Source organism: Gadus chalcogrammus, chromosome 5, assembly GCF_026213295.1.
Source record: "Gadus chalcogrammus isolate NIFS_2021 chromosome 5, NIFS_Gcha_1.0, whole genome shotgun sequence".
Taxonomy (NCBI): Eukaryota; Metazoa; Chordata; class Actinopteri; order Gadiformes; family Gadidae; genus Gadus; species Gadus chalcogrammus.
In genome coordinates, this window is record NC_079416.1 from 11952248 (window position 1) to 11977181 (window position 24934).

Genomic DNA, 24934 nt, shown 5'->3' on the forward strand with positions numbered 1-24934 from the left:
AATGTAACCACACTGTACATCACAACATTCTCGCAAAGCTATACTGCACTTATCACACATGGCAACATGATGCAAGCATAGGCAACACTGGGAGCATGACCCCGGAGAAGGCACGCACGTGGCTCTTGATTGAAGCCCATTGCAGACTCTGAGAGAGCAGATGAAGGGTGCATCATTCACAAGGAGGAATAAAGTCATTTTCAGTCTCTCAAGCGGCCATTGACTGACAGAGTTAAACGCTATAGAGAGCGAAGTTTCTTTTTGATTGTCTTCCAGTTTTCTTTGGCCCGTTGTGCTGCCCAGAGCCTCATCCAATCCCTAAAATAACTTCTCAGAATGGCTGCCCCTTTCTCCCTAACTTGCAGCAATGCAAGCTAAGTCTTGCCTCCTTTCTAAACAACAGTAATGAAGGTTTAGGCTGTGCCTTCAGTTATATCCTATTACCAGGGGTGATTAGTTTACTCTTTGAGACTCTTTGAGTATTCGCCATGCACCACAACATTTGAAAGTGACCTAATTTTACATAAGAAAAGTACATACAGTTTAAAAAATATAACAACAGATTGATTCCTTCGATTGGTTTCATTCTCCTTTCAACTCTACATGTTTAACCAACGTTTTCAATTGTCCATTTTACCAAGACAGGACAAGGGTTGGGATCACTCAAGCTTTGGTGTTTGGTGTGAGATAGAGTACACATTACAAAACCTTCATCTAACTTCAACATGTGTCTCGCAGCTGGTACAGGATCTGTGAGCATTTTGTCGGCTCCGAATCAGCACCTAGGAAAGGCTTCCATCATCGTGTAATGGATCCAAGGTGCTACATTTCTGCTTTTTGATAACCTTTCCCATCTAGCAGAAAATAAAACAACCAAAACATGTGTAACAAATTGGAGTTCTTTTTTGGGGGGGATTTCGGCTGTCGTTACCTTACAGCTGTTTATTACCCTGCTCCAATCGTGTAACAATGTCATAGGAATATGGAACAGGATTGATGGCAAGCTCATGGCATAGTGATATCAAAGCTCAGTAGCAAGGGGCATTTTATTCATACAGGTCATATAGTCTCTGTTCTCCATTTACCATTGAATAATCTCTAATGATGTTTCCACTCAAGGTGCTATAGTTAATGCCCTACATGCGTTTGCAGTAGTTTAGCAGAGGTATAAAGAAACATTCTGTTTCTCAGGTGTTTTTAAGTCTATCCTTATCCTCTGCATTGTTGGTGGTATTGTTGAGTCATGGTTGGCTATTGACGGCCATGTGCTGTGTACATGAAGCATGTGAGTATGTTATGGTGCCAGGGGTCAGAGGTCGGGGTATTGCTCTTGCAGGCAGCTTGGAGAGATTTACGGGCCATTAGAGGAAGCCTGTAATCAATACACACCATTGTCCCAGAGTCCGTCATTACAGCAGACAACCGGCGGTTGGGTCTCAATTTGTCTTCTGGAACCAGGAGTGCTGCCTCCTCCGCTCCAGCTGTTGTGCTTGTGGGCTAAGACTCTCCGCCGCCACATGTTTTTCTAATTGCTACCATGGATGAGTTCGCATGAGTTACTGCTTTGACCCTACTGGTGCCTTCCTGTAGCGCAGCTCACCTGCTCACCTCGGTGCATGCAACCCACCGCTCTGGTTGTGACGCGACGCAGCGCTTGTTACCGACTGACAAACCGGAGCTTAAAAACACACATTCTTGAGTGTCATGCGGCCTGATTGTTTATATTGATTTTGCAACTCATGTAATGATGCATCATGTAAGGAGAGGGGAGGGAGGGGAGGGGTAGAGCTGTCAAGAACTCTCTCAACGGTGACTCTCTCAGAGGAGATTTGCAAGACCGGACTTCACCGACAGTTCCAGAGCAACAACTTCAGTGACCCCTCCTTTCCCTCCGGTCACACACTCATTCAACCATATCCATAATATAATATATATTCAGTGTTTCCCCCAGTAAATGTCTCAGTCAAGGTGGTAAGCAGTCGGTTGTGTTGTTGGCGCGGTGCAAAGCGCCGCGGCGAAAAATTTTGGGGGTATTTTGCTCAAAGATGCCAGTACGCATGAATGAAATAAACGACTGTTTATTTCCATATAAATAAACAACAGTAGGTACAAATGTTGTGCAAACATGCAGACACTACAAAATAAAATTAAAGAAAAGTGCAAATTAAATACAAATAATGGACAATACACTTAACTTTTGTATGCAAATTCAACTATTTACAGTTCCTTTTTTGGATCTTATTTGCAGCACAGCTGACAAGAGGCATCAGTGCATGCAATTCTGCATGGCTGTGCAAAGAACAGTTCTAGCGCCCTGCTGTAATTGAACTTAGACACTGGTGGGCCATTGATGCTGATCTTCATGCAGGCTGTAAGACTCTTGCCCTGCAGTTTCGCAGGTCTGTCTTTATCTACACATAGAGTGAATGAAGTCAATGTTGTATATTTAATATTTTAAATTTTGAACTAAGATAGTGAGAAGATGATGGGCTTACCCTATTCATGGCAGAAAAATCTCGCTTTTTTTTTTCAACTTTTTTTTTTTTTTTTCAACTTTTTTTTTTTTTTTTAATACATTGGTAGTCAAGGCGGGGCCCTAGTCTTGTTAAGGCGGCCGCCTTAACAAGACAGTGCTGGGGGAAACCCTGATATTATCACCCCTCCAGCCTCAGGCCATGGGGAAGCTGTTGGGCTCATAGGGACAGGGTTTGTGGATTTTTGGTGAATGCAAGAAGTCAGCTTTACAAGTTGTGGGCAAACGCAGTACCCCACCATGTTACTCATTTGAAGCTGAATGTAGGAGTTTGGGGGCGCAGTAGAGGCACAGTATAGCATGGCTAAAATGTACACGGTTGCATGGGTCAGCTGTAACTCAACCAAAGCTCCTCACAGATATTAGATTAGTGAAACTATTGGCTGGCACTTTATATGAAGGAAACCCACACAGTGGAAAAATGCTAATGTGTTACAGTGGCACCCTCGTTTTGTTTTTGGTTGAAAGTTGTACCCTCAAAAGATTTGCCACAAAGAAAAAAGAAAGAATGTCAAATGGTAAGAGGATATTTTGGTCTTCTGGTCAACCTCCAAAGTCCTGCTTTTCAATTTTTGGTAGGCATGCTTTAAAGTGGCAATATTTCTTAAACAACTGTAACCGTTGCATAAATTAGGTCAGCTCCAACCATGCATAAATCAAATAATATGCCTTTACATAGGAGCAATAACCACATGGAAGCAGTTGCATTACCTGGTAACTAATCCAAATCCTACCCATTAAGGGCATCAGCCAGATGCTACTACTATCTACATGAACTAAATCTCAGTGTTTACTCATATATTAAATCACAAAATGAGGCTACGAGTGGGGCTAGGGAGTTCACACATTCACTTCAATGAATGTTAACTGGAGTACAAACACATCCGCTTGGCTGTTCTCTGGCAGAAGCTTTGGACAATTAGATATCCGTTCTTCTACTCAACTTTCTGCCTCTCTGTTACCGATTTCTGAAAGGTCCCTCGGTCAAATCTTGTGTCATATCCCCCTGAACTCCCCAGCATGGCTCCCCATTCCTCCAAATCTCATAATGGAGCATAACCTGCCCTCTCTCCACTCGAGAAGATCCCGATTAGACCGTCATTATTATTTTCGAAAAAGGTTTTAATATCTGGTTAGCTCGGGCAGGACTGTTGACCTGCGTAACTGAAGATTTTAATACGTGTTTAAGTTATGTGAACTATTTGGTTTCAATTCGCCCCTGGCCGGATAAAAAGGTTGTAAAAGTCTGATGGGTTGGATTACATAGAGGCAAGGAGAGAAAGGGGAGGTATCTCTGGTGAATTGTAATGGAATAAAGACTACCACTTAGATCGGAATAAGGGCTTAGTGCGCTGATGTTATGAAGAGTGGGTGGTTTTCTGTTATAAACACAGTCCCAATCCTGGAATTACAGGTAACTCCATTCCATGGGGGAAACACAACACAGCTCCATGTGTGGTTGTATGTATGATAAACTTGCATGCATAGTCAATATGGGATTGGGATAACACCAATGTCAATGTTCTCGTCATTTAATGGATATTTATTGTTTTTAAGGTATTTTCGGCTGCCATGGGCTTTTTGGTGTAGATGTTTCGGTTTTTCTGCGATGATGTCCAATGACTACTTAAAGTTACCTTGCTACAACATTATCCTCCTTTCCATTTGTTTTCTCAAACACTTTTTTCTAATTCTGTGTAAGGCTTTTCGTGGTCGCTGTTATGAGCCATGTAACAATGGTCTAATAGCTTGCACTTTTTGGATGACTAGACCTGGCACAACTCTGGAAAACTGGGCCAGTGGGTCTCAGCCATAATTGAGAACGAAGTGGCAATGCCCGGAATGTTTTCTATTTCCTTCCCCTTTTATTTATGGCAAAATTTTGTTTTATTATTAGTCCCGGAACGTGTATAATGACAGTGCATATTTGTCGAAATGGATGGAATGTGAGGCAATTAGTTTTAATGATGTGCAAGACAAATCTGCACAACAGCAATTACTACCACAATGTGTTCACCAGGGCAGAGGCAGTGCCCCGAGACGGGACAGGAGAGTGACTCTCTGCCACGGCAACTCAAGACGGCTACCGTATGCAAACAGCAAAATAGGCAAGATGGTTAGGGTCAGTTAGGGTCAGGGCCAACTAGTTACCGGCCCATTCACTGTGGCTAACAATGTACATGGATCGTGTTTGGTTTCATCACAGCTGATTTAATAAGGGTCAAAACATCTCAGTGTAGGAACACACACGCCTCCTTGTCTGAATTCAGGGTCTTAATTTATTGAATTCTCTACGTCTAATTTCTTGTATTATTTTTCTCAATGAATATTTCTTGGAGGTTTTATTACTTGGGTTATCGGTCTATTAGGCTATTGGACCGATTGATGCATAATAGACCAAATTGAGGTTGAGCAGACTGCAGACAAGGCAGTGGCCCCCAGCCAAGCTCTGCTCCAGTTGGGTCAGGGAGTTCCCATCTGCAAGCAGCTTATATGACTTCTCTAGCACGTAATGATAAAAGACCGTAGTCCATGGTTCACCACAGAACACAAGCCCGATGTAATTCTATGTTTTTGTGTCGGAAACCGAGATGATGTGACCAAAAGCTGATCACGATCGTTGGCTGTCTGGCAAACACCCGATAGACACTTACCTTCGGCGCCGTAGACTTCCACTTCAGTCCAAAAGCACATTTCAAAGAAGCCACAGACTCATCCTGTTGATTTAGTGAGAGGAATCCATCTTTTGGAGTTATTAAGCCATCGGCATTATTTATCCCCGAGACATCTGGGTAAAAGCGACAGCAGGGCTGATTTATGCAGAGTTTTTTAGTTGGTATGACTTAACTTCTTGACAACAACAGTTCTCTACAGCACGCAGAGACTGTTTATCTCCTGATTGCTAGGCAGCCCAGGCAACCTGCTCCTTCTCAGCTCCTCTGGGGTGTCTTCAGTAAGGAAGACACAGACGTATGCTGAATTAGCCCCTCAAACAGGCCTGCTTGAATGTGTAAGATCGGTTGTTACAGCTTAAGTTTAATTGGGAAAAGATGTTCAGCTGATTCTCCATTTGAACTTCACTATTAATGCAGACTTAATGTGTGCGCTGATATAATGCTTTTTAAATGGAGGCACTATGCAAAATAAAAGGAGCTACAATGCATACTTTACCATAGCAGAGCATATGGCATTGATTGTCAGTTATTCATGGGAAAGTTTGCAATGTTAAAACACAATTGTCAAAAAACAAGAAATGTAAAAGTGTGTCAGCAGCCAAAACCATGATGACTGCATCGCGGGTTTCGGAGCTCATATTTTCCTGCCTTCGCCTCACTCTGTGTTTTTGGTCCACAAAGCGTTAGCGTATCTCTAGGGTCCGTTCTTTGCTTTCACTCCAGAACCGAATGCAAGACATAGTGGCCCCGAAGTCTGAATCATCTCTAGCAACAGGAAGGGGCGCAGAGGTTCAGGGGCCTATTCGCCGCCTGTGGGGCCCTCTGAAAACCCGCTCTGCAAACTGCCAAGGGTTGTGGCAGCCTTCCTGCCTGCTATCTGTCAGGGTGTCCAGGGCATCTGTGTCAATAGCATTCCACGGGCCTGTTGACAGACCCCTGTTGTTTACATTAGCCACCGCCGACCAGTGACCTAATTTACTGTCTAAGGACAATGTCGTAAATCCTAAGGTGCCATCCATTACATATACACGTGTCAAAAAGTGCAAAGCCTGTTTGCTTTCAAACGGCATGCCACAAATCTTCCGGTACTGTTCAAGGGGGCCGGGGAGGAAGTGATGGTGTTAGCACTGAGGGGATGGATAGGAGTAATTTGCTATTACCGTGAAATCACCTCAAGACTTATTCGGACGTTGACATTGGTTGGAGGTTTTGCCTTTCATACTTTTACAACTTCCATAGAGGAAGTTGCAGATGTCCTGTTAGACTCTGTAGTCTTGTTGTTTATACAGGTTGTTCTGTTCGGTGACCTTCTACCGATATTTAATGCTCCCTGTGCTTCCATGAGGGTACATAATCAGATTGTAGCTAGGTATGTCTGGCAAAATAACACAAAAATGCCAGCAAAGCTAGCCTGAGCTATGAAGCTCGAGAAGGCTTTACCTCAGCGAGACACTGGATAAGGGGTTTCATGTAAGTGATCACATACTTTGAGTCTAAACAAGCCAGTCAAGGGCTCACAAAAATGTAACATGACGGGCCTCCGGCCCTACAACTGCATTGCAGGGAACGGAAGCCTTGTTCCCCCCGCTGAATCTCGGGCCGAGAAGACTAATGCTCCTCCTTGATTCAATCATCACAAAGTGACCCGCGGTGCAGAGGCTGCGAAAAGGCCTTGTCGTACCCCCACGTGCGTTGACTTAACCCGATGAAGCCCTCACCCCGCACCCCGCTGTGCCTCTCTCTCCCCCCTCTCTCCTCTCCAGCTGACTGCCAGCCGGCCTGCCAGAACCGAGGCTCCTGCAGCCGCCCCCACACCTGTGTGTGTCGCTCGGGCTTCCAGGGGGCTCGCTGCGAGGAGGTGACCCCGGAGCAGGTGTACATCCGCGACGGCGGGGCCCTGCGGCGCGTCAAGCCCGGCACCAACCCCTTCCAGAAGGACCAGGCGCGGAGGAGGCCCGCCGAGAGGCAGGCCCCGGATTCGGCTCGAGCCCGGAGCCCGCTGACCGCGTCCACAAAGGCCCCCCTCCACGCTGCGTAAGTGTCCGCCCCGGGCCGGTTCTTATCTGCAAAGCAAACAGGATTATTTATTAAGTTATGTGTTATCAGATCATAAAGGTTTGAATAACAAAAGAGACAAGGGAAAGCTTAACCACGTGTCTATTTCTCATGCTGTTTTTCTTGGTTCACATCGAAAAGGTCACAGGAGTCATATTTCCTCATTGAAGCTTACTCGTTGCGTTAAATCACTCATTGATCATTTTAATTGATGACCGATGTAGCGCTTCGTGAACACTGATAAAGGTTGTGAACACTAAGTCAGTGATAAAGCCTTAGACCGTGGATAGGTCAGTGACTGAAAGGCTGCACACTAATGAAGAGGAAAAACCTGGAAGATATAGATTGCATTCATGCCCCCTGTGCCCCCATTTTGTTCGTACTAAAATGCATGCAAGGTTACCACAGCTTTATACTTCATGCTTTGGGTCTAATGTCATTGTACTGTGATATAAATCTTGATTTACCATAGAAACCGACCACGGAAACCAATTTTATGAACTTGGATGGATTCCAATGCTTACAAAATAATTTTGTTTTTTTGACCAAATTCTTGAGGAAGTCGCGTTGGATTCTAGATCCAAGATGTATTACATTTTAATATTATTATTCTAATAAACATTTTAGTTGGGAATGAAAATATTAAGCTATTCAGCATTACCTAAGTAAATAGTCAGCTAATGTGAATGGTGCCATTGTTAACTATAGCCAAGAGCGTAGCTTCCTCTTCCATTCATTAAAAGCCATGCTTCAAAACTCATTCAGTTAAAAATCAATCCATCTGAAATGGAGGAAACAACTTATCCCTTTGCCAGACAGTGGTCTTAAATCATTTAACGCCATACACAAAGTACATGCTTTGCACAGATGCATTTGCAAATACGTTCTCCCATAATGGATTATTTCACGTAAATATTTTCCTATACATGATTCAGAGTCTACTGAGTGAAATATCCAAGACTGCTAATTGGACAGCCTTACAGCTCTCCGTCTGGCCTGAGCAGCGTTCTATTTTTCCACAATATTTTTTCAGCATGCTACAATAATTACCCCATCGCCTTGAATTGCCAAGCCTGGCATTTATTCAAAATATTTTTGATTTAATGTTTTTAATGGCAGCAACCACAAGCTCTCATCAAGGGTGTTGTAAATGATTGTTTCCTGCAAGTGTTGTTACGGATCGACATTAATGGCTTATCTTGTCAACTGGATCCACTGCGAACTCTCCGTGCCTCTTCCAATCTGCTTGCAGTTAGTGACACCGTTTAAGTGTCATCATTTGTTTAGGAACTGAGGTCACCTATTGATTTCTGTTTGTCGTCTGCACATCGTCTCTGCACGAACCCCGTATGATTAATTGCGTTTCCTCTGACGTTTATGGTTGCAACTCAGACTAATTGTGCTCAGTGTCTTGGATGTCGTTCCTTCACGCTGTGCTTCTGCGGGGTCATGTGGAGGTGTCATGGCAGTGGGCCTGTGGTGGCATAGAGAAGGCGCATACTATAAATGTAAGTATATTCAGAAGGATCCAGGAGATGTTATTTTATAGCCGCAGTACATTCCTTCAAATTTATAATCATATCAAGATTTAGAAAAGGAAACTAGGACTGAACCACGCGTGCGTATGATTCAGTTCAATTGATTCATGGCGTACATTGCTGTGTCCTGACTCACCGATCTGGGCACATTCAAAGAAATAAAATGGCAGGTTTGGACAGGGTTAGCGAAAAGGCCAACATTGTTCTCGAGTCACACGTGGCCCAAGTATTTCTGATCCAATGATGCCGAATAACTGGCTTTAACAGGTGTCAAGTTGAAGACGAGCCATTTCCCCCTGCCAGAGCGCCAGATCTCCGAGGCCCTCAGCTCCAACTAATCCAATTACTGCTAAAGGTAGCCAAGTAGGACCCACACCTGTCAGATCTCCAGAACAATTGCAGGTCAGGGCTAAGTCCAACCTCCAATGTGTCTCAAAATGTCCTTAGATGCAAGTCTTTTAGACTTGCCTTATAAGGCAAATATTTTCATGCTATAATATCTCATTCAATTCTTGTGTAATGTACATACAATCCAGTCCAGACCACTGCTGCTAACGCTGAACATTGGGTTGGCTTGGAGCATCCGAGGGGAGGGACTGCGTTATTACAATGGGGTGCTAGTATTGGTTTGGCTTGGAGCATCCGAGGGGAGGGACTGCGTTATTATAATGGGGTGCTAGTATTGGTTTCGGGGAACAGGAAGTGGCTTCTGCTGCCAAGGCCGGAGAAGCAGTATAAGAGGTCAGGAGAGAGAGATTGAGAGACTTAGACCAGCACTAGACGGACAGTAAGACAGCTGTGGATAAGATCCGGAAGAGTTTCAAAAGATTTAATGTTCAAGGTTATTTAACTTTGCTAAAGCATACAGGCGGCCACGTGAAAACGATTAGCAACACTCACAGACATCTGTAGGACGAAAACATTTCCAAAAGACCGCAAGCTGGATGGACAAATAAATTGTGACTTCCCACACAGACACTTCTCTTGACTCCAGATACACGTTGAGATGATGTAAGTGTCTTCATGAGAACATCGAATCTATAACAACTCTTATAAAATCGAACCAAAAGTTTTCGTTAAACTACAAAAATACGAGATGGAAAAGCAGATTGGGAAAGCAGTGCAAAAGTTTTGTAGAGTAAAAAGTTTGAGGATGGATGGGAGGAGAACTACAGGAAGGAGGAAGACAAAACAATAACAGCAGAAAGCCAGCCTTTAAAAAAAAAAAAAGTGTTTCCGATTCCAAAAGGGGATTATGGCCCGAGGACTTGGCCGTCTGTCTGGAGCAACACAGACAAACAGCCTGCTGTCCAGACCCACCACTTGGCCTCCAGTATCTAGCTCTGCCTACTCAAATAAGGGGCCACTTTGATTGGCTGTGTGTGTGTGTGTGTGTGTGTGTGTGTGTGTGTGTGTGTGTGTGTGTGTGTGTGTGTGTGTGTGTGTGTGTGTGTGTGTGTGTGTGTGTGTGTGTGTGTGTGTGTGTGTGTGTGTGTGGCGGAGCAGAGGAGAAAAACACACCTTCTACTGCAGTTTTCGTAGCACCATGTTAACACTCCTAGAGAGAACCCTGGAAGTCGTAAAAACCGATTCTCGCATTATCTGCTTCTTGAATTCTATTTACTTGATGCCGGTGTATAAAGGACAAACTGTGGACTTTGTTTTTCCTGTTGGAAAGTTTCACTCCTTCCCTTGTGCTGTGCATCATATGCCTCGAAAAACACCCGCTAATCCTACTCAATGGATCCTGAATCAATCACAGCAAATTTATAGACCGCAGCCCGAGTCCTGAGGCGAGACGGGATGGACATAGCAGATGAACCGCCTCCATTACTCAAGGGTTCTGAAACATGGGAACTGCTGAATCCCAGTCCTGTCTCTTCTTTAATCCCAGAGCGTCCTCCACCTTACTTAGTGGTGTCAGACACAGAGGTACAGCCAGTGGGCCGGCCATCCAGCCAGTGGGCCGGCAGCCCAGCGATTGCGTCTTCTCTGAGACTTCCTTATTAATGTCATGTTCTTTGCCTCTGATGCATCTGGCAAGTAAATAAGTAACTCCCCCCCCCCCCACACACACACATACCCCAGTACCACCAACGGTCTTGCTGCTACAAAAGAAGCTTTCAGTAGAAAGCGTTTGCTCTGCTGTAACCCATGCTTCTCCTGTGGGGATGCTGAAGCGAGACAGGGGTAAGGATGATGTGTTGCAGATCCTGATTACAGTTTGTCCGACACGGTCATGATGCTGGGGCACTGGAAATGACAAGTCTTTCATGTGCAGCTCACGCTATCTCCTTCCTGCCTTGGCCCCCTCCCCATACTCTCTCTCGCTCATTCTCTCTCACACACACACACAAATTCTCTCTCTCTCTCTCTCTCTCTCTCTCTCTCTCTCTCTCTCTCTCTCTCTCTCTCATTATGACATCGGTCCAGCACTGGAAACAGAGCGGGGCAGAGCAGGATGTGTGTTCACAGTCATCCCACCAAAGGTCATTCCTCTCTGGTCTGTATCATTACACAATCCATGGTGGAGAGCCAGGAAAAGTTACCTGGACTGCAGAAGGTTACCATTCTAGGAGTACCAAAGTGTAATGCTTGAAACTGTTCAAGTGTATAACAGACCTATTTTCAATTAAATTAAGTATAAAAAAATAAACCAACGAGGGTACACATGCAGCAGAATTCCCCTTTTGGGTGATCAATGTGGCCAGAGACACTTTTCATTCCCCGGTGCTTGCCCGGTGACTAATAGACCTGGTGGTTGTGTGGCCAGTTGACTGAAGGCTTTGGCCCTAACCCACCCAGCCGCTTCTCAGAGGAAACTGCGGTCATGGTTGGAATTCTCCAAGCAAATCTGGGATCACTGGTGCTTTGCTCCCACTCAAACCACACCACCTGGTGAGAGTGAAGCCACTATAAACATGCCCGAGGGGACCTGGTATCTGATGGATTATCAGAACCCAATATTGCTTTATTATTACACAGTCTATTGTTGGAGGTGCTAAACTAATATCACACAATATTTGAAGTTAAATCCAGTCAAAAAGAAAAATATTTTTCTTTCATACAGGAGTTCACATTCGCATTATCAGAATCTTAAAAGTCAGTTTTTTGAAAATCTGTCTTCCAACATTTCTTTTGCCCGAACTGATCCCAAAGGATAATAAACTCTAAGAGTTGCCTAACATTCCATTGGTGCCTTCATGTTCTGTAATGCACGCAACGCCTTCAAACGCATACCCAACCGTCCGTTGTGGGCCTACCCTCGAAGCGACAGTAAAAAGCCATGCCTGTAGGGAGACCGCCTCACCGTACCAGCTGGCAATCTGCTTTCCTAATCAAAATGGAAGTGCCCAGAGTCTTCCTCTTGTGTCCCGGTTCCACGGCTGCCAAAGGAAGAGGAAGCACGGAATCCAGGAGGGAGTTGTGGTGGAGGAGGGCTGAGGTGGACAACGACGTGAAGGGGAGGGGGAATGTGGTCGATTTTCCCACTTGATTTACTCACGCAGCGCTCCTTTGAATGGCAGTCCATCATGTGAACACAACACATGGTGGATCCTGCATCTGTACGCTTGTGATGCGTTTCCCTGTGCTTGGTCAGGGAGGGGCAGTGGACTTGAGCCAGGACCAGGGCAGGGGTCAACCGGCTCATCGCTGTTTGTCTTGTGTGCTGATGCTACAAACTTGACCTTTGCCCCCTAGCCCCCCCCCCACCCCCCCGGGGGCATTTTCACCAGTGATGGGAGGAATGTGAGATGGGGCTTTCCGGAGCATGGAGGGACATCCTCTACCCTGGTTTTTTTTGGGGGGGGTGGGGGGAGGGGGGCATTGTGTTGCTCTGCTAACTCTGGGATTATTAAACATCAACATTGCAGAGTGCAGACTCAGCTCCAGAGGCAAACGCTGTCCTCAGGTAAACCCTCTAGAGACTGGGGAGGAGACCGGGCAAATGCTTGGAGTTGGAACACAAACTGATGAATTTCTTCATGGCACACTTAAAACACTTCTCATTCCTCTCAGTGTTTCCTCTGTCACCGAAAGAGAAAGTTCCGTGGTGAAATTACGTTGGACCAAACCAGGCTTTGTGTGGCCGACTGGCCGTGTTTCCCCCTTACGAGCGCGGAGCCAAACGTGGCCTGTGAGCAGTTGGCTTCCTGCTAGGCAGCTGACAAAAGGCTCCAGAGAACCCAGCGTGGGACACATACAGTACGCCTCTCTCCCCTAGCCAGCAGCATCGCAAACACACACAGAAAAACACTCACACAAACCCGCAGTGGCGGGTTGGCTCCTGATCATTTCATATCTGCTCTGATGCAGCTGTTCTACTGACAAAAACATTCTTAGACAAAGAGGAGGACTCTCCAAGAATGCACTAGAACCTTCAGCTTGGGATCCCATGCCAACGGCATCAATCAGGCTATGTCCGAGACATTGGACTTAGTGTTCAAAAAAATAAATAAAATGGCATCAGGACACTGCATGAGACCAGCATGTATTCCAACAGGGTTAAGGATGCAAAAGACTTTTGCTATTGGTTGGGAAATAGCAGCGAGTTCCACTGCTGCAGGTTACCGTACCTCCCTTCCACAACTGCATTTTCAAATGAGCACCAGCTTCTGTTAAGTTTCGTGCCGTCTTTGGGTTTTGACAAAGATACAGTTACTACCATAATTTGACATTGATTTTTGTTGAAAGTTCCCTGCCTTGTTCTTATTCCACTTTGGTTTAGTGATCGTTGCAGCTTGTGTAATACACATGATGGGAACACATTCTCGGTTGTCACTTAATACCTTCCAGGGTTATCTTTGCCAAAAAATATCTGCAGTCTTTATATTCACATCGACATTCTTATTTATCTAGACGGGACTTCGACCTCCCTTTACATCCTCTGAAACAGCTCAAGTGTGAGATACAGGTCACGATAAGGCTGCTTGACACAGCTCTCTGATCCAATCTCTGGCCGTTGTTATCCAGTGCACCCTGGCCGAGGCCTGCTACCAGCGTGACTTATGGAAAAGCAGCCTGACAGAGCCCTTCTTAGTTGAACCTGTCTCCATGACCGGCCCGATAAGGTCTCTGACACACCCTGTTTTTCACTGGGGAAAAATACTCTGCTAGCACTCACAATTAGCCCAGTCATAATGACTGGAGATGCTATCAAAGAAAGAGTGTGGCTTAATCGCTCTCTGATGTTTGGCTTGACTTCGTGATGTGTATGAGAAGAGGACCCAGAACAGGCCTTCGCTTCATGTAAGTCTTGTGTTGGAACAAGGCTAGGTTTGGAACCCTTTATATACCCGAAGCTGTGTTAAATTAGTGAATAAAAAAGTTATCTAGGACAAATGGATTGGAAGATGTACGATAGTTTGTCTGAACCATTGTTGCCATTGGTAGTGATTCAACTGTCCATCTGTCCAGCAGTTGCAAGTCATCCATCTGCACAGCAGTACGTTATCTGTTTGAGCTATCAGTTGGTGTGTTGGTGGAGGTTATTAACAACCAGAGAGGAACAGGCCTGCCGCTAAAACTCGATGTCCGCTGCTATTTCATCACTGTTGTTTCATGGGGAAAAATTGACAAATGTGTCCCAGAAAACACTAGCTATGTAATATCACACGAGCGTGTGATACAACGACCCATACAGCATAACGGTCATAATTAACGATCGTCATTTTCTCACTCGCTACGTCACATCGTTGGTATGAGTCAAAGATGTAACGGAAAATAAACAACATGTGTTATATCACTTTTATGGGACAGGGGGTGACGTCATGCTCGGTTGACAAGCAGAAACTCTCACTTCTGTAGCCACTTTGGCAGCAGCGTCCAATGACAACCTCCTGGGCCGAGTTTTTCAGCGGCACGTACCGGAGACAAAACATTTTCATTAGGCTATAATTTTGGGTCAGCTCTTTGTGTCAGTGTTGGGCGGTTTGTATGGTTATTTTGGACTTTACGATGCGTGCGGGCACAAAACCGCCTTCCCAGTGTTTGCCTGTGTTGCTATAAGATACATGACACAACAACCGTGCAACCGCTGTATAATCAGTGGCATTCTCAGGAACAACCTTGTGATCCTACACACGCGCACACACGCTTGAATAGAGAGTTGTTTGGTTAATGATGAATAGGGTTGCTCTGCATCAAGCGTAGGGCTTCAAATGTGCGAACCACATCAGTGGTTGAGCGCTTGTGGTGTACATGGTGTGGTGTGGTCGGGTGCGCAAGGCATGCTTTCACACAACCAGATGTTTCTTTTTCACCTTCTATTTACTAGAAGAGAAGCCAATAACCGTCGTTCTGCACTAAACTTTGTTTCGACTTTGGAGGTCAAAGGAACCAAAGGTCCAGATTTATTATGACAATAAAAAAAAGGTATGGGAAATATATTAGGGTTTTGAATAAACTGTAATTTAACTTTCCAGAACATCCTGCCCCGTTTTATTTGTTATTTCCCTCCCCATTGAGACCAATGCTTTACGTTCGGCTCATTAACAATTATCCTTTCTGCAGGATTTCAATTGTTTCTCCCAAAATGCGACTGATGCCCCCCAGATTTAATTATCGCCAATGAAATTAAATATACCCTCCTACACATTCTCTCCAAATGAGATTAATGTGTGTTCGTTTGCACTTTTACCTGATCTCTCTGGGCACGCCATTTATTTTCCCATTCTCCCAAGTAGTCTTCAAATTGCTCTAATTATATTATGCGCTAACGTAGCACAGGGCTTTTTTTTGGACGAGGACAGCGGTTGGAAAGCAGTAAATGGAGCCATTAAGCGTTTAGTTTGACCAGAGAGGTAAGAGTCAAAATAATAAGAAAAAATACCTTTTACCTGGTCAATGCACAAATTATACAGATTCTGGAGTCACATCGAGAACTTGTCTCTCCCGTCGAGAAATGTCTCTTACCTCGAGAACTTGTCTCTCACCTCGAGAACTTGTCTCTGACGTCAAGAACTTCTCTCATGTCGAGAACCTGTCTCTCACCTCATGAACTTGTCCCTCACCTTGAGAACTTGTCTCTTTCACCTCGCAAACTTGTTTCTCCCGTTGAGTGCACCGCTAAGCGTCAGGGGTCTAGCACAACGAGGTCCCTGTGATGAGAGAGCAGGGGGAAACAGGTCCCAGAAGGAGCAGGATTGGGTTGTTGTGAGTGACCGAGACGGGAAGAATATGCCTTGAGAGCCTTCTGCCTGCTGTCCAGTGGCCACTTGTTTAGACAGGCCCTCCAAAGCCAAATTGCTCTCTCTCTCTCTCTCTCTCTCTCTCTCTCTCTCTCTCTCTCTCTCTCTCTGACTCTACCTCTCTCTCTCTCTCTCTCTCTCTCTCTCTCTCTCTCTCTCTCTCTCTCTCTCTCTCTCTCTCTCTCTCTCTCTCTATCTCTCTCTCTATCTCTCTCTCTTCCTCTGTACCTCTCTTTATCTCTATTTCTTTTCCTCTTCTCCCTGTTTCTCTTTTCATAACTCTCTTTCTTTTCTCTCTCTCATTCCACTCCTCTTCTCTCACTCTTTCTCTTTCCTTCCCTGTCTCTCACTCTTGCTGTTCTCTTTCTCTTCTCTCGATCTTCCCTTCTCTGTCTCTCTCTCGCTGGCTCTTCTCTTGTACCTTTCTCTTTCTCTCTCTCCCAGAGCAGCAGACAAGCCCTTCCCCGCACTTCAATCTCTGCATTAGCTGCTGCCACCAGCCCCGGCGTCCCGGCCATTAGACGTGTGCTCTGAACTTTGGTATTCTCAAACAAGTCAAGATGAAAAACGAGCGCTGCCAAGGTGGAGGGCTTTTTCTGGTGGTGCGATTAGGTACGGCGAAGATGCGGCACCTCTTTCCAGTAGATCCGCTATCCTAAGAAAAAAAGTAGGACCACTGTTTGAAACACATTAGTCTTTACTGACGGATATAATTTATCTCATATGGGGGCTCGGATGGTTCCATAAATCATAACTCCTTTAGGAGGTTCAGTCGTGAATGAATCAACTCCACCTCACACAATATGCTGCGGATAAACAACGGCTCCGGGCTCGTAAAGAGGAGCAGAGGAAGGAGACACTTTTAGATCTAAACAATTCTTGAAGAAGTGGGTCAGTGTGTATGTGTGTGTGTGTGTGTGTGTCTCTCGGAGCATGCATGAGTCTATATGCATGTGTATTGGGTGTGGACAGATGAGAACATGGGCCTTTACTAGCGGTTGCTGTTTTGTAACAGGCAAATATTTTTCGCACTTGTCATTTATTTGTCCAACAGATGCTGTTGTTAGTGAATTGTTTTCGTGAAGCCTGTTCATTAAAGAGCGCAAACTGGTGACATGTCTACCAAACTTGGCACAGATCATCCTTTCGTCGCAGGGCTATCAAGTCGTTTCTTTTATGAGAGAATACATGTTCAGATGTGGTAATGATTCGGTTCAAAGATGCAAAGCGACCTGGTGCCAAGTTACACTACTATCACGCCCGGACGCGCCACAATGTTTTACTTTTCTACGCTGTGTGTCTGTCGATTCTTGGCTCGTCACTGACGCTCACAATCTCCCCCAACGTGATAGTTTCAGCCACTATGATCTTCCACACATGTGAAATCAATGCTGCGGTGTTGAAGCGCCGATGGGTCTTTGTGTCTGTCACAATGCCGCCCTGTGATCTGATGAAGTCCAGGAGGCTTGATCACACATTTGGAAAACGATTTATCGGAACTCCAGGCGTGATTCTTTTGAATGAAATTGGTCTTGCTGTGCTGAACAAAGCAAAATCCATTTTTGAACTTTATATACACAGACAATCATCAGGAATGAACTATTTTTGATCTCTTGATCTTTCAAATAATGCCCAGCTCTTTTTCAATCAAATTGTCTTTTAATCGGTCGACTATTTTAATGCCATGTGTCTGATAAGCTCATCTTGGTGCATTTCTTTAACGTGAGGCTATCCCGCGTTGGCTTACTTGGTCAACCTCCTGTTAGCCGCGGACACTGCAAGCTGGGAGGAAATACTATGAATTCTACACACGTTACCATTCATTCGACTGCGGCCTGGCTCTTTTTCCCATGTGTTCGCTTAGCCGCTCCTCTTCTACCGTGTTAGTCTGCAGTAATTAAAATAGGATGGCCATCTTCCATAGCCAAAACATTCAGTTTCCGTCAATTCAGTCTCTGTCTATTTCCTAGCACGTTTCATTTAGCTCTTTCCAGACCTCGTCCCACTCACCCAGAACAGGACGGGCAGGGTTTTCACTCATTGGCTGTTTCAGGGGTGGGGGTCTTGAAGTTCCTGTAATGATGACATCGAATGCATGGAGTGATCCATGCTTGCTCTCTCTGGTGGAGAGGGAGCTACAGCGGTGAGCTCATGCTAAGAGAAGGGCCGCTTTGTTATTAGAAGGGAGTGATTTAGAGAGAGAGAGAGAGAGAGAGAGAGAGAGAGAGAGAGAGAGAGAGAGAGAGAGAGAGAGAGAGAGAGAGAGAGAGAGAGAGAGAGAGAGAGATGAGAGAGAGAGAGAGAGAGAGAGAGAGAGAGAGAGAGAGAGAGAGAGAGATAGTTTGAGAGAGGGAGATAGTTTGAGAGAGTTAGACAGAGAGAGAGAGCGAGCGAGAGAGAGAGACAGATTGAGAGAGAGGGAAAAAAGGGAAAATAACAAGCTAGATAGATGGAGGGGAAACAGAAACGTAAATTGAGCACCACCCAGCCCACAGTCGGAAGCAGGGGAAGGATACACGAGATCCAGACCTGCTGCCCTGTCAGCGGTGGAAACCCCCACGGCATCATGACATGTACCGGATGACGTGGAGTAGCCCCCTGCCACCTATCGCACCCGCCTGAGCTGACGACTGACACACACATGCCACGTCCGCCTTCAGCATCCTTTCCCACTGTGGACCCCGCCCTGCACGGTACAGACGGGGGGTCAGCAGCTGTCGACGGTGTACATGATGTGTGCCGCTGTTGCCGGGGGCGATGAAGCAGACTCTTGTTTGCCACCTTTTCTCTTTAAGAGAATGCCGGTTGGACTATTCACCGGGAATGAGCCTGTGCTTGCCCGTGCACAGCTAGAACCCGATAGTGTGTTGGTTGGTGTGCGTGGTACCGACTACACTGCATGTAGTCGGTACCACACGTAGGTAAGGCCAAATAAGAGTCATATCTGTATGTGTATGTATCTGTGTGTGTGTCAATACATTTGTGTGTGTGTTTGTGTGTGTGCGTGTGTGTGGGGGGGTTATGGTGTGTGTGTATTTGGTTGTACATGGTGTGTGCGTGGCGTCCGGCCATGGGAATCCATTGTAATGCTTGCTTGCTTTAATTTGCGGTCTGATTACAACATCACATACATTGTCGGAGTGCAGGTGTGCCTATTATAGCTCTCCTCTGATGTTCCCAAACCCGGTACCTCTCTGTCCTGCTCTGCTGACTGTCTATCAGTCCAAGCTCAGTGGGATCCAGATGTTCTCACACACACACACACACACACACACACACACACACACACACACACACACACACACACACACACACACACACACACACACACACACACACACACACACACACACACACACACACACACACACACACACAGAATGAAGCACAGAAACACACACACTCTGAATTAAATATACAAACGCAAACTAACACACAAACTGAATGGAAAACACACACACTCAAGGGTTTTTCCCAAGGCAGAGCTGTCTTCATATCTGTCCATCTCAACAATTGTCTTTCTGTAAGTCTGTCAGACATGTCTGTCTATTGGTGCATCCATCTTTCTTTCTGTCGGTCCTTCGGCCTGCTGGCAGATAGATAGAGAGACAGACGGAGAGACTCAATTCCAGGTTAAATATCTTTTACCTTTTTTTATGGATAATCAGTCGACATTAGAGGCTTACATGAACATTTACAACATCAACAGAGATGATAGAGTAATTAAAGGTGCATTAAGTATTCAACCCCTGCTTCTCCAAGTCGTAACCAACACAAGCACCCAGTTGGAAGATGTCAGGTATGGGAGGGGGACATGGGAGTAGAGTAAATTAATATCTATATGCAACACTAAGAGCCATTAACTACATTTCCCATGAGCCTCAGTGTCCAGCCCGCACACCACAAGGTTACGTACTCGGCACACCAGGGCACCAGATCGCTTTGCTACAAGACCCCAGCTTTAATTCTACTTCCTGTGGCCCCTCGACGCACCCTGGACATTGCCCCCGGGCGAGTTACAGTCATATAGAACAGAGCTGGTTGTGTTGGGGAGGAAGGAGGGGTGATGGTCTTCATCTCGTCCAGCGCACGCGATCGCAGACGGAAAGTCTTGCAATCACCGTTCCACCAACAGTCACCGATACAGATCTCATTAGCAGAGGGCGAATGCTTAATGTTCAGTAAATCAATATTAGGAGAGACAAACGACCGTGCGCCGAACAGACCCGTTCGCTTCTTTGTTGTGTTCAAGCGACTTTAATTTACAGCAGATGCTTACCGTGGATATTAACGGCTTGAAGAAATATATGCTCTTCATTTCATTAAAAATAAATCACGAGCGAAAACCAATTTAGCGAACGAATGACCTAAGACCTGCTGTCTTCTCTCGGAGGAGCGACGTGTGATGCTCTATAGGTCGACTGGGCCTAACCGGATTACACGGGTCCAATGCACTATAGGTGGATCTCCGCCACGGTGTGTATGTGTTCCACGCGTGCAACACATCATCTGAGCTCTCAGCCATCATACGATTATTACATTTTCCGTCCAATCCGATCCACAGCTCCCAAGTGAGGCGGGGACCTCCTGACCTCACCCCTCAGCAGACCGGCTCGTCCCGCACGGTGAAGCGGTACCCGTCCTCCGCCGGGCCCATCACCTCCAACGCGCTGCCCAACGGGAACGGCTACAGCACCGGACACGGCGCCGCCAACTGGCCCGGGACGGGCAGGACTGGGAACCCCGACGGGCATTCTCCCAGCGTTCCCAGGACCGGAGCCGCCGCCGCTGCTGCTGCAGCCAACGGCCAGCCACAGACACCACAGCTCAGCAACGCCTTATCGCACGCAGGTAAATGCAAGCAAACCACAAGAGAACAACAGGGCTTTACTTATTTTAAGTTGCATTGGTAAAAATCGACTGCTAAATGTAAATGACCACAGCAAAATGTTAAACCCCTGGGAAAAGCTCTTGTGGGGGGAACGAATGACAATATTGCTGAACAGTTCTCTGCTTTCACTCTCCGCGCACGCTTTGACGTTTCCACTCTGCATGGCCGTATCTTAGGAAGCATGACCCTGTGATGGCATGAAGCAGTGAGTCCACCACGCATCCGTATACGTCCTCATTGTGTCATAACTCAATGAAGCATTAGACACAGTTTAAAAAAACAAACTGGTTGGCTAGTAGCCAAGCCCCCCTCCCCCCTCCTCCTTCCCGCTCTCCTCCCCGCTCTCCTCCTTCTCCTCGTCCGCCTTCTTCTTCTTCTTCTTCTTCTTCTTCTTCTTCTTCTTCTTCTTCTTCTTCTTCTTCTTCTTCTTCTTCTTCTTCTTCATCCACCCCCGCCCACCTTGCGGCCAAAGTGGCTACGTCACACAAGGTCAGTGGAAGACTCTCAGCTGATGTCCCCTGTCTATGTCTGGGCTTGGTGGAAGTTTCTTGCTCTACTTTTTGGCTTTTGAGTCCCGTCCCCCCCTCTCTCTCTCCCTCTCTCTCTCACACTCTCTACCTCTCTCTCTCTCCCACTCTCTGTTTTCTTTGTGTGAGAGTGAGACAGAGAGAGAAGAGGAAGATAGATTATATGTGGGCCTGGTTGAGAGTTTGTCAAAGGCTGTGTGTGTTGAGTGTCTATGGATACAACAAAGGCAGTCCAGTGCATGTGAGAGTCATATCTGTACCAGGTACACGCCTTTTAGTATCTTCTCCGTCACCTCGTCATCCACTATGTAGATCCACTATGACCACTGGGCGTCATCAAACACAACATCCCCAAAACGATACCCGGTCCTTCCTAATCTCATTGCCTTCTTTTTCGGAGCTTCGTCCTTCCCCTTCCTGTATGATACACCAGACGCCACCATCTGCTCTCCCCACTTTCCAAGTCTTCCACGAGGCCAACGGCTGTTGAACACATTCCCACCATTACACATGCAGACTTTGCAAGCGCCGCTCCCTCAGTCTGCCGTTGCATACACACAGATCCAGAAACACCTTATCCCTGAGATAAAGGCTTTGGAGGCCGTCCCGAAGCCTCATAACACTCTTCTCTCCCTCTCTCCCTCCCCTCTCTTTCCCTCCGTTCCCCTCCACCGTTGGCCTCCGATGGCACATCCTCACTCCCCCCGCATGCCACTGCCGAGGCGCTGGCAGGCACGCACACACGCGCCCTGCTCGCTCTCTCTTTCCCCCCTCTCTCTCTCGGGAGCACTCCGGTATAAACCTTCCCTCCTGGGCCGGCACCAGAGTGCATGTCACAGCGAGGACCTCCAAGATGCAGCTCCTCTCCTGCCGGACGCTGCTCCGTCTCCTGCTCACCCGGGTGTGCGTGTGCTTGTGCTTCCCAGGGGCCAACCTGACGTCCAGCCTGGACCGCATCAAGATCGTCTTCACGCCCATGCTGTGCCGCCGGGTGTGCAGCGGCGGCCGCTGCCACAACAGCTGCGAGAAGGGCGACACCACCACGGTGTACAGCGAGAACCACCAGCGACAGCAGCAGCAGAGGCAGCAGCAGTCCGAGAAGCAGGGATTCAGACTCTGTGAGTTGTCAACGGTTACCTCGGAACTCTGTCTTGTGTGCGTCTGTCTTTTTGCAGTATTTTTGTTTCTAATCTCACAGAAAGAACACACCTGTACGTTGGTCTTTGGCCCCAGCCAGGGGTGAAACCTCCCTCCTCTCATGCTTAATCCTTCTGTCTGTGTAGCTTTTCGTTGAACCATTCTACCTGTTTATCTCAATCTATTTCTTTAAGTTTCTGTCTCACTTTTGTTTTACTCTCTCTCGTCCTCTCTTTCTTTCTCTCTCAAATCTTTGTTTGACTCTCTCTTCCTCTCTTCCTCTCCCACTCTCTTGCTACCTATCTCTCTCTTCCTCACTCTCCCTCTTCCTCTCTTCCTCTCCCATTCTCTTGCTCCCTATCTCTCTCTTCCTCACTCTCCCTGACACTCTTTACCCCTCTTTCTGTCCCCTTCCTCGTGCCTATCCCTCTCTGCGTGTGTGTTCTCGGAGTTATGTTTGTTTTGTCGTCTTTTTACTTCACTTCGTGTCCCTCTGTTTATCTTAATCCTTCCCTTCTTTACGAGGTGAGCTCCGAGAGAGAGAGAGAGGAAGAGGGAGTGAGAGAGAGCAAGAGATATATGCCATATATATATATATATGTATGAGAGAGAGAGACAAAGAGAGAGTGAGGGAGAGGGATTGAGAGTTAGGGAGAAAAGGAGAAAAATAGCAGATTAAAAGCTGCTTGTCCAAAATGGAGTTGAATCCCACTGCACATAAACGCACAGTCACACTCTCAAAGACACACACACAGAGAAGCACACACCCACATATGTGTGTGTGTGTGTGTGTGTGTGTGTGTGTGTGTGTGTGTGTGTGTGTGTGTGTGTGTGTGTGTGTGTGTGTGTGTGTGTGTGTGTGTGTGTGTGTGTGTGTATTGGTAGTCTCAGGCTCTGAGCACTTAGCCCTGGCTCTTTGTGGTCTCCACCTCACGCCAGGGCCTCGTCGGCTGCTATTGAACACTCTCCCTTGGAGAGCAGGAATGGAGCGAGGGGAGCGGGAGAAAGAGTAGCAGTATGAACAGGGTTTGGCTGGGATTACCTTAAACCTGCCATTTATCCGGGCAGCTTTTCTCCACGCTCACATGGGAGTGGGTCAGTGTATAGGGGGGAGTGGGTGGAATAGGGTCAGCGTAGGGGGAGTGGGTTGTGGTGCGCAGTATGTAGGGTGGGGTGGGTGGTGTAGGGTCAGCAAAGTGGGGTGTGTGTGGTGGTGGGACAGTATGTAGGATGGGGAGGGGTGGCTGGGTGGGTGGGGGATCCTGTAATAATTACTGCTGGCAGCCCAGAGGTGATTGGGTGTACTCATATACACCTGCACACAGAGACACACACACACTCCCATGAGCTCATATTCAAACACACAACCTCACACACAAGTGCAGGGCTATTACACACAACACTCACACACGTGCAACACAACGTGTGGACACCAGGGATCACGTGGGCAAGGCCCCCGCCCCCCACATGCCCAGCCTCTTCAGGGAGGACCCGGCTGAGTTATGAATATATAAACAGCTTGTTGTTGAAGATTTATACGCCCATTAATGGCTTTTTGGAACGCGCCGACAGTACTCCAAACACTTCAGCATCCTGGAACAGCTCCTCCATGAGATTACATTCCTGGCACATTCACCTCCTCCTGTGCAGTTGGTTCACTCTTGAAACCCGCCCCCCCCCCTCCCTCTCCCGGTCAAAATGACCAGTGACCCTTTGGGCAAGGCATGTGTTAAAGGGATACGCTGAGATATCTGCAGACTTCTTATCTTACCCAGTTTCTAGGGTTGTAACGGTACGCAAAAGTCAAGGCTCGGTACGTACCTCGGTTTTGTACGGTACAGGACGGTACGGTTCATTGTTAAGGGGAAAATTTAAAAAGAATGCTTGTTTGTCAACAACGGAGAATGGACGTAGATCAGCAGCAATGAAAACAACAATAGACTTGGTTATGGCGTTTGCATTTCTGAATTCCCAGACAGGGGTTGTTGAAATGTCGTGAGCTGGGTTTGCACAGCTTGTTTTTTTTCACATTAACGATGATAGTAACACCTTGATGGTGCCTTTTCAAATGCGTGTGCATGTTAAAGTGCTGTACGTAGACACGGAGAGCACTCTCTGTAGCCGGAGAGCCTGTCGGAGACCCTCTCCGTAGCTTACGTGCGCATCCAATATTTTTTAAAGGAGACATACTATACCACCAGGTGTGAGTGTGATTAGCCCACTAGTGATGTCATATGGGGCAGATTTTCAAAACAGCTTGTAAGGCTAATCACACTCACACCTGGTGGTATAATATGTCTCCTTCAACTATCCGTCGACGCAACGGAGACGGCAAGGGCTGTGATTCCGGAGTCAGTTCTCCGGTTTGACTTTGCTCCTTATTTAGTT

The 24934-nt window shown here is 46.6% G+C and overlaps 1 protein-coding gene across 1 annotated transcript in view; it reads left to right on the top strand.

The window, feature by feature from the left end:
* LOC130382383 (latent-transforming growth factor beta-binding protein 2-like) overlaps nucleotides 1-24934 on the top strand; it is an 88477-nt gene that overhangs the window by 7028 nt on the left and 56515 nt on the right. Inside the window, exons 3-5 of the mRNA XM_056590096.1 lie at nucleotides 6972-7242; nucleotides 20556-20842; nucleotides 22336-22527. Coding sequence (XP_056446071.1) covers nucleotides 6972-7242; nucleotides 20556-20842; nucleotides 22336-22527 — 750 coding nt within the window. The remainder of the gene's footprint in view (nucleotides 1-6971; nucleotides 7243-20555; nucleotides 20843-22335; nucleotides 22528-24934) is intronic.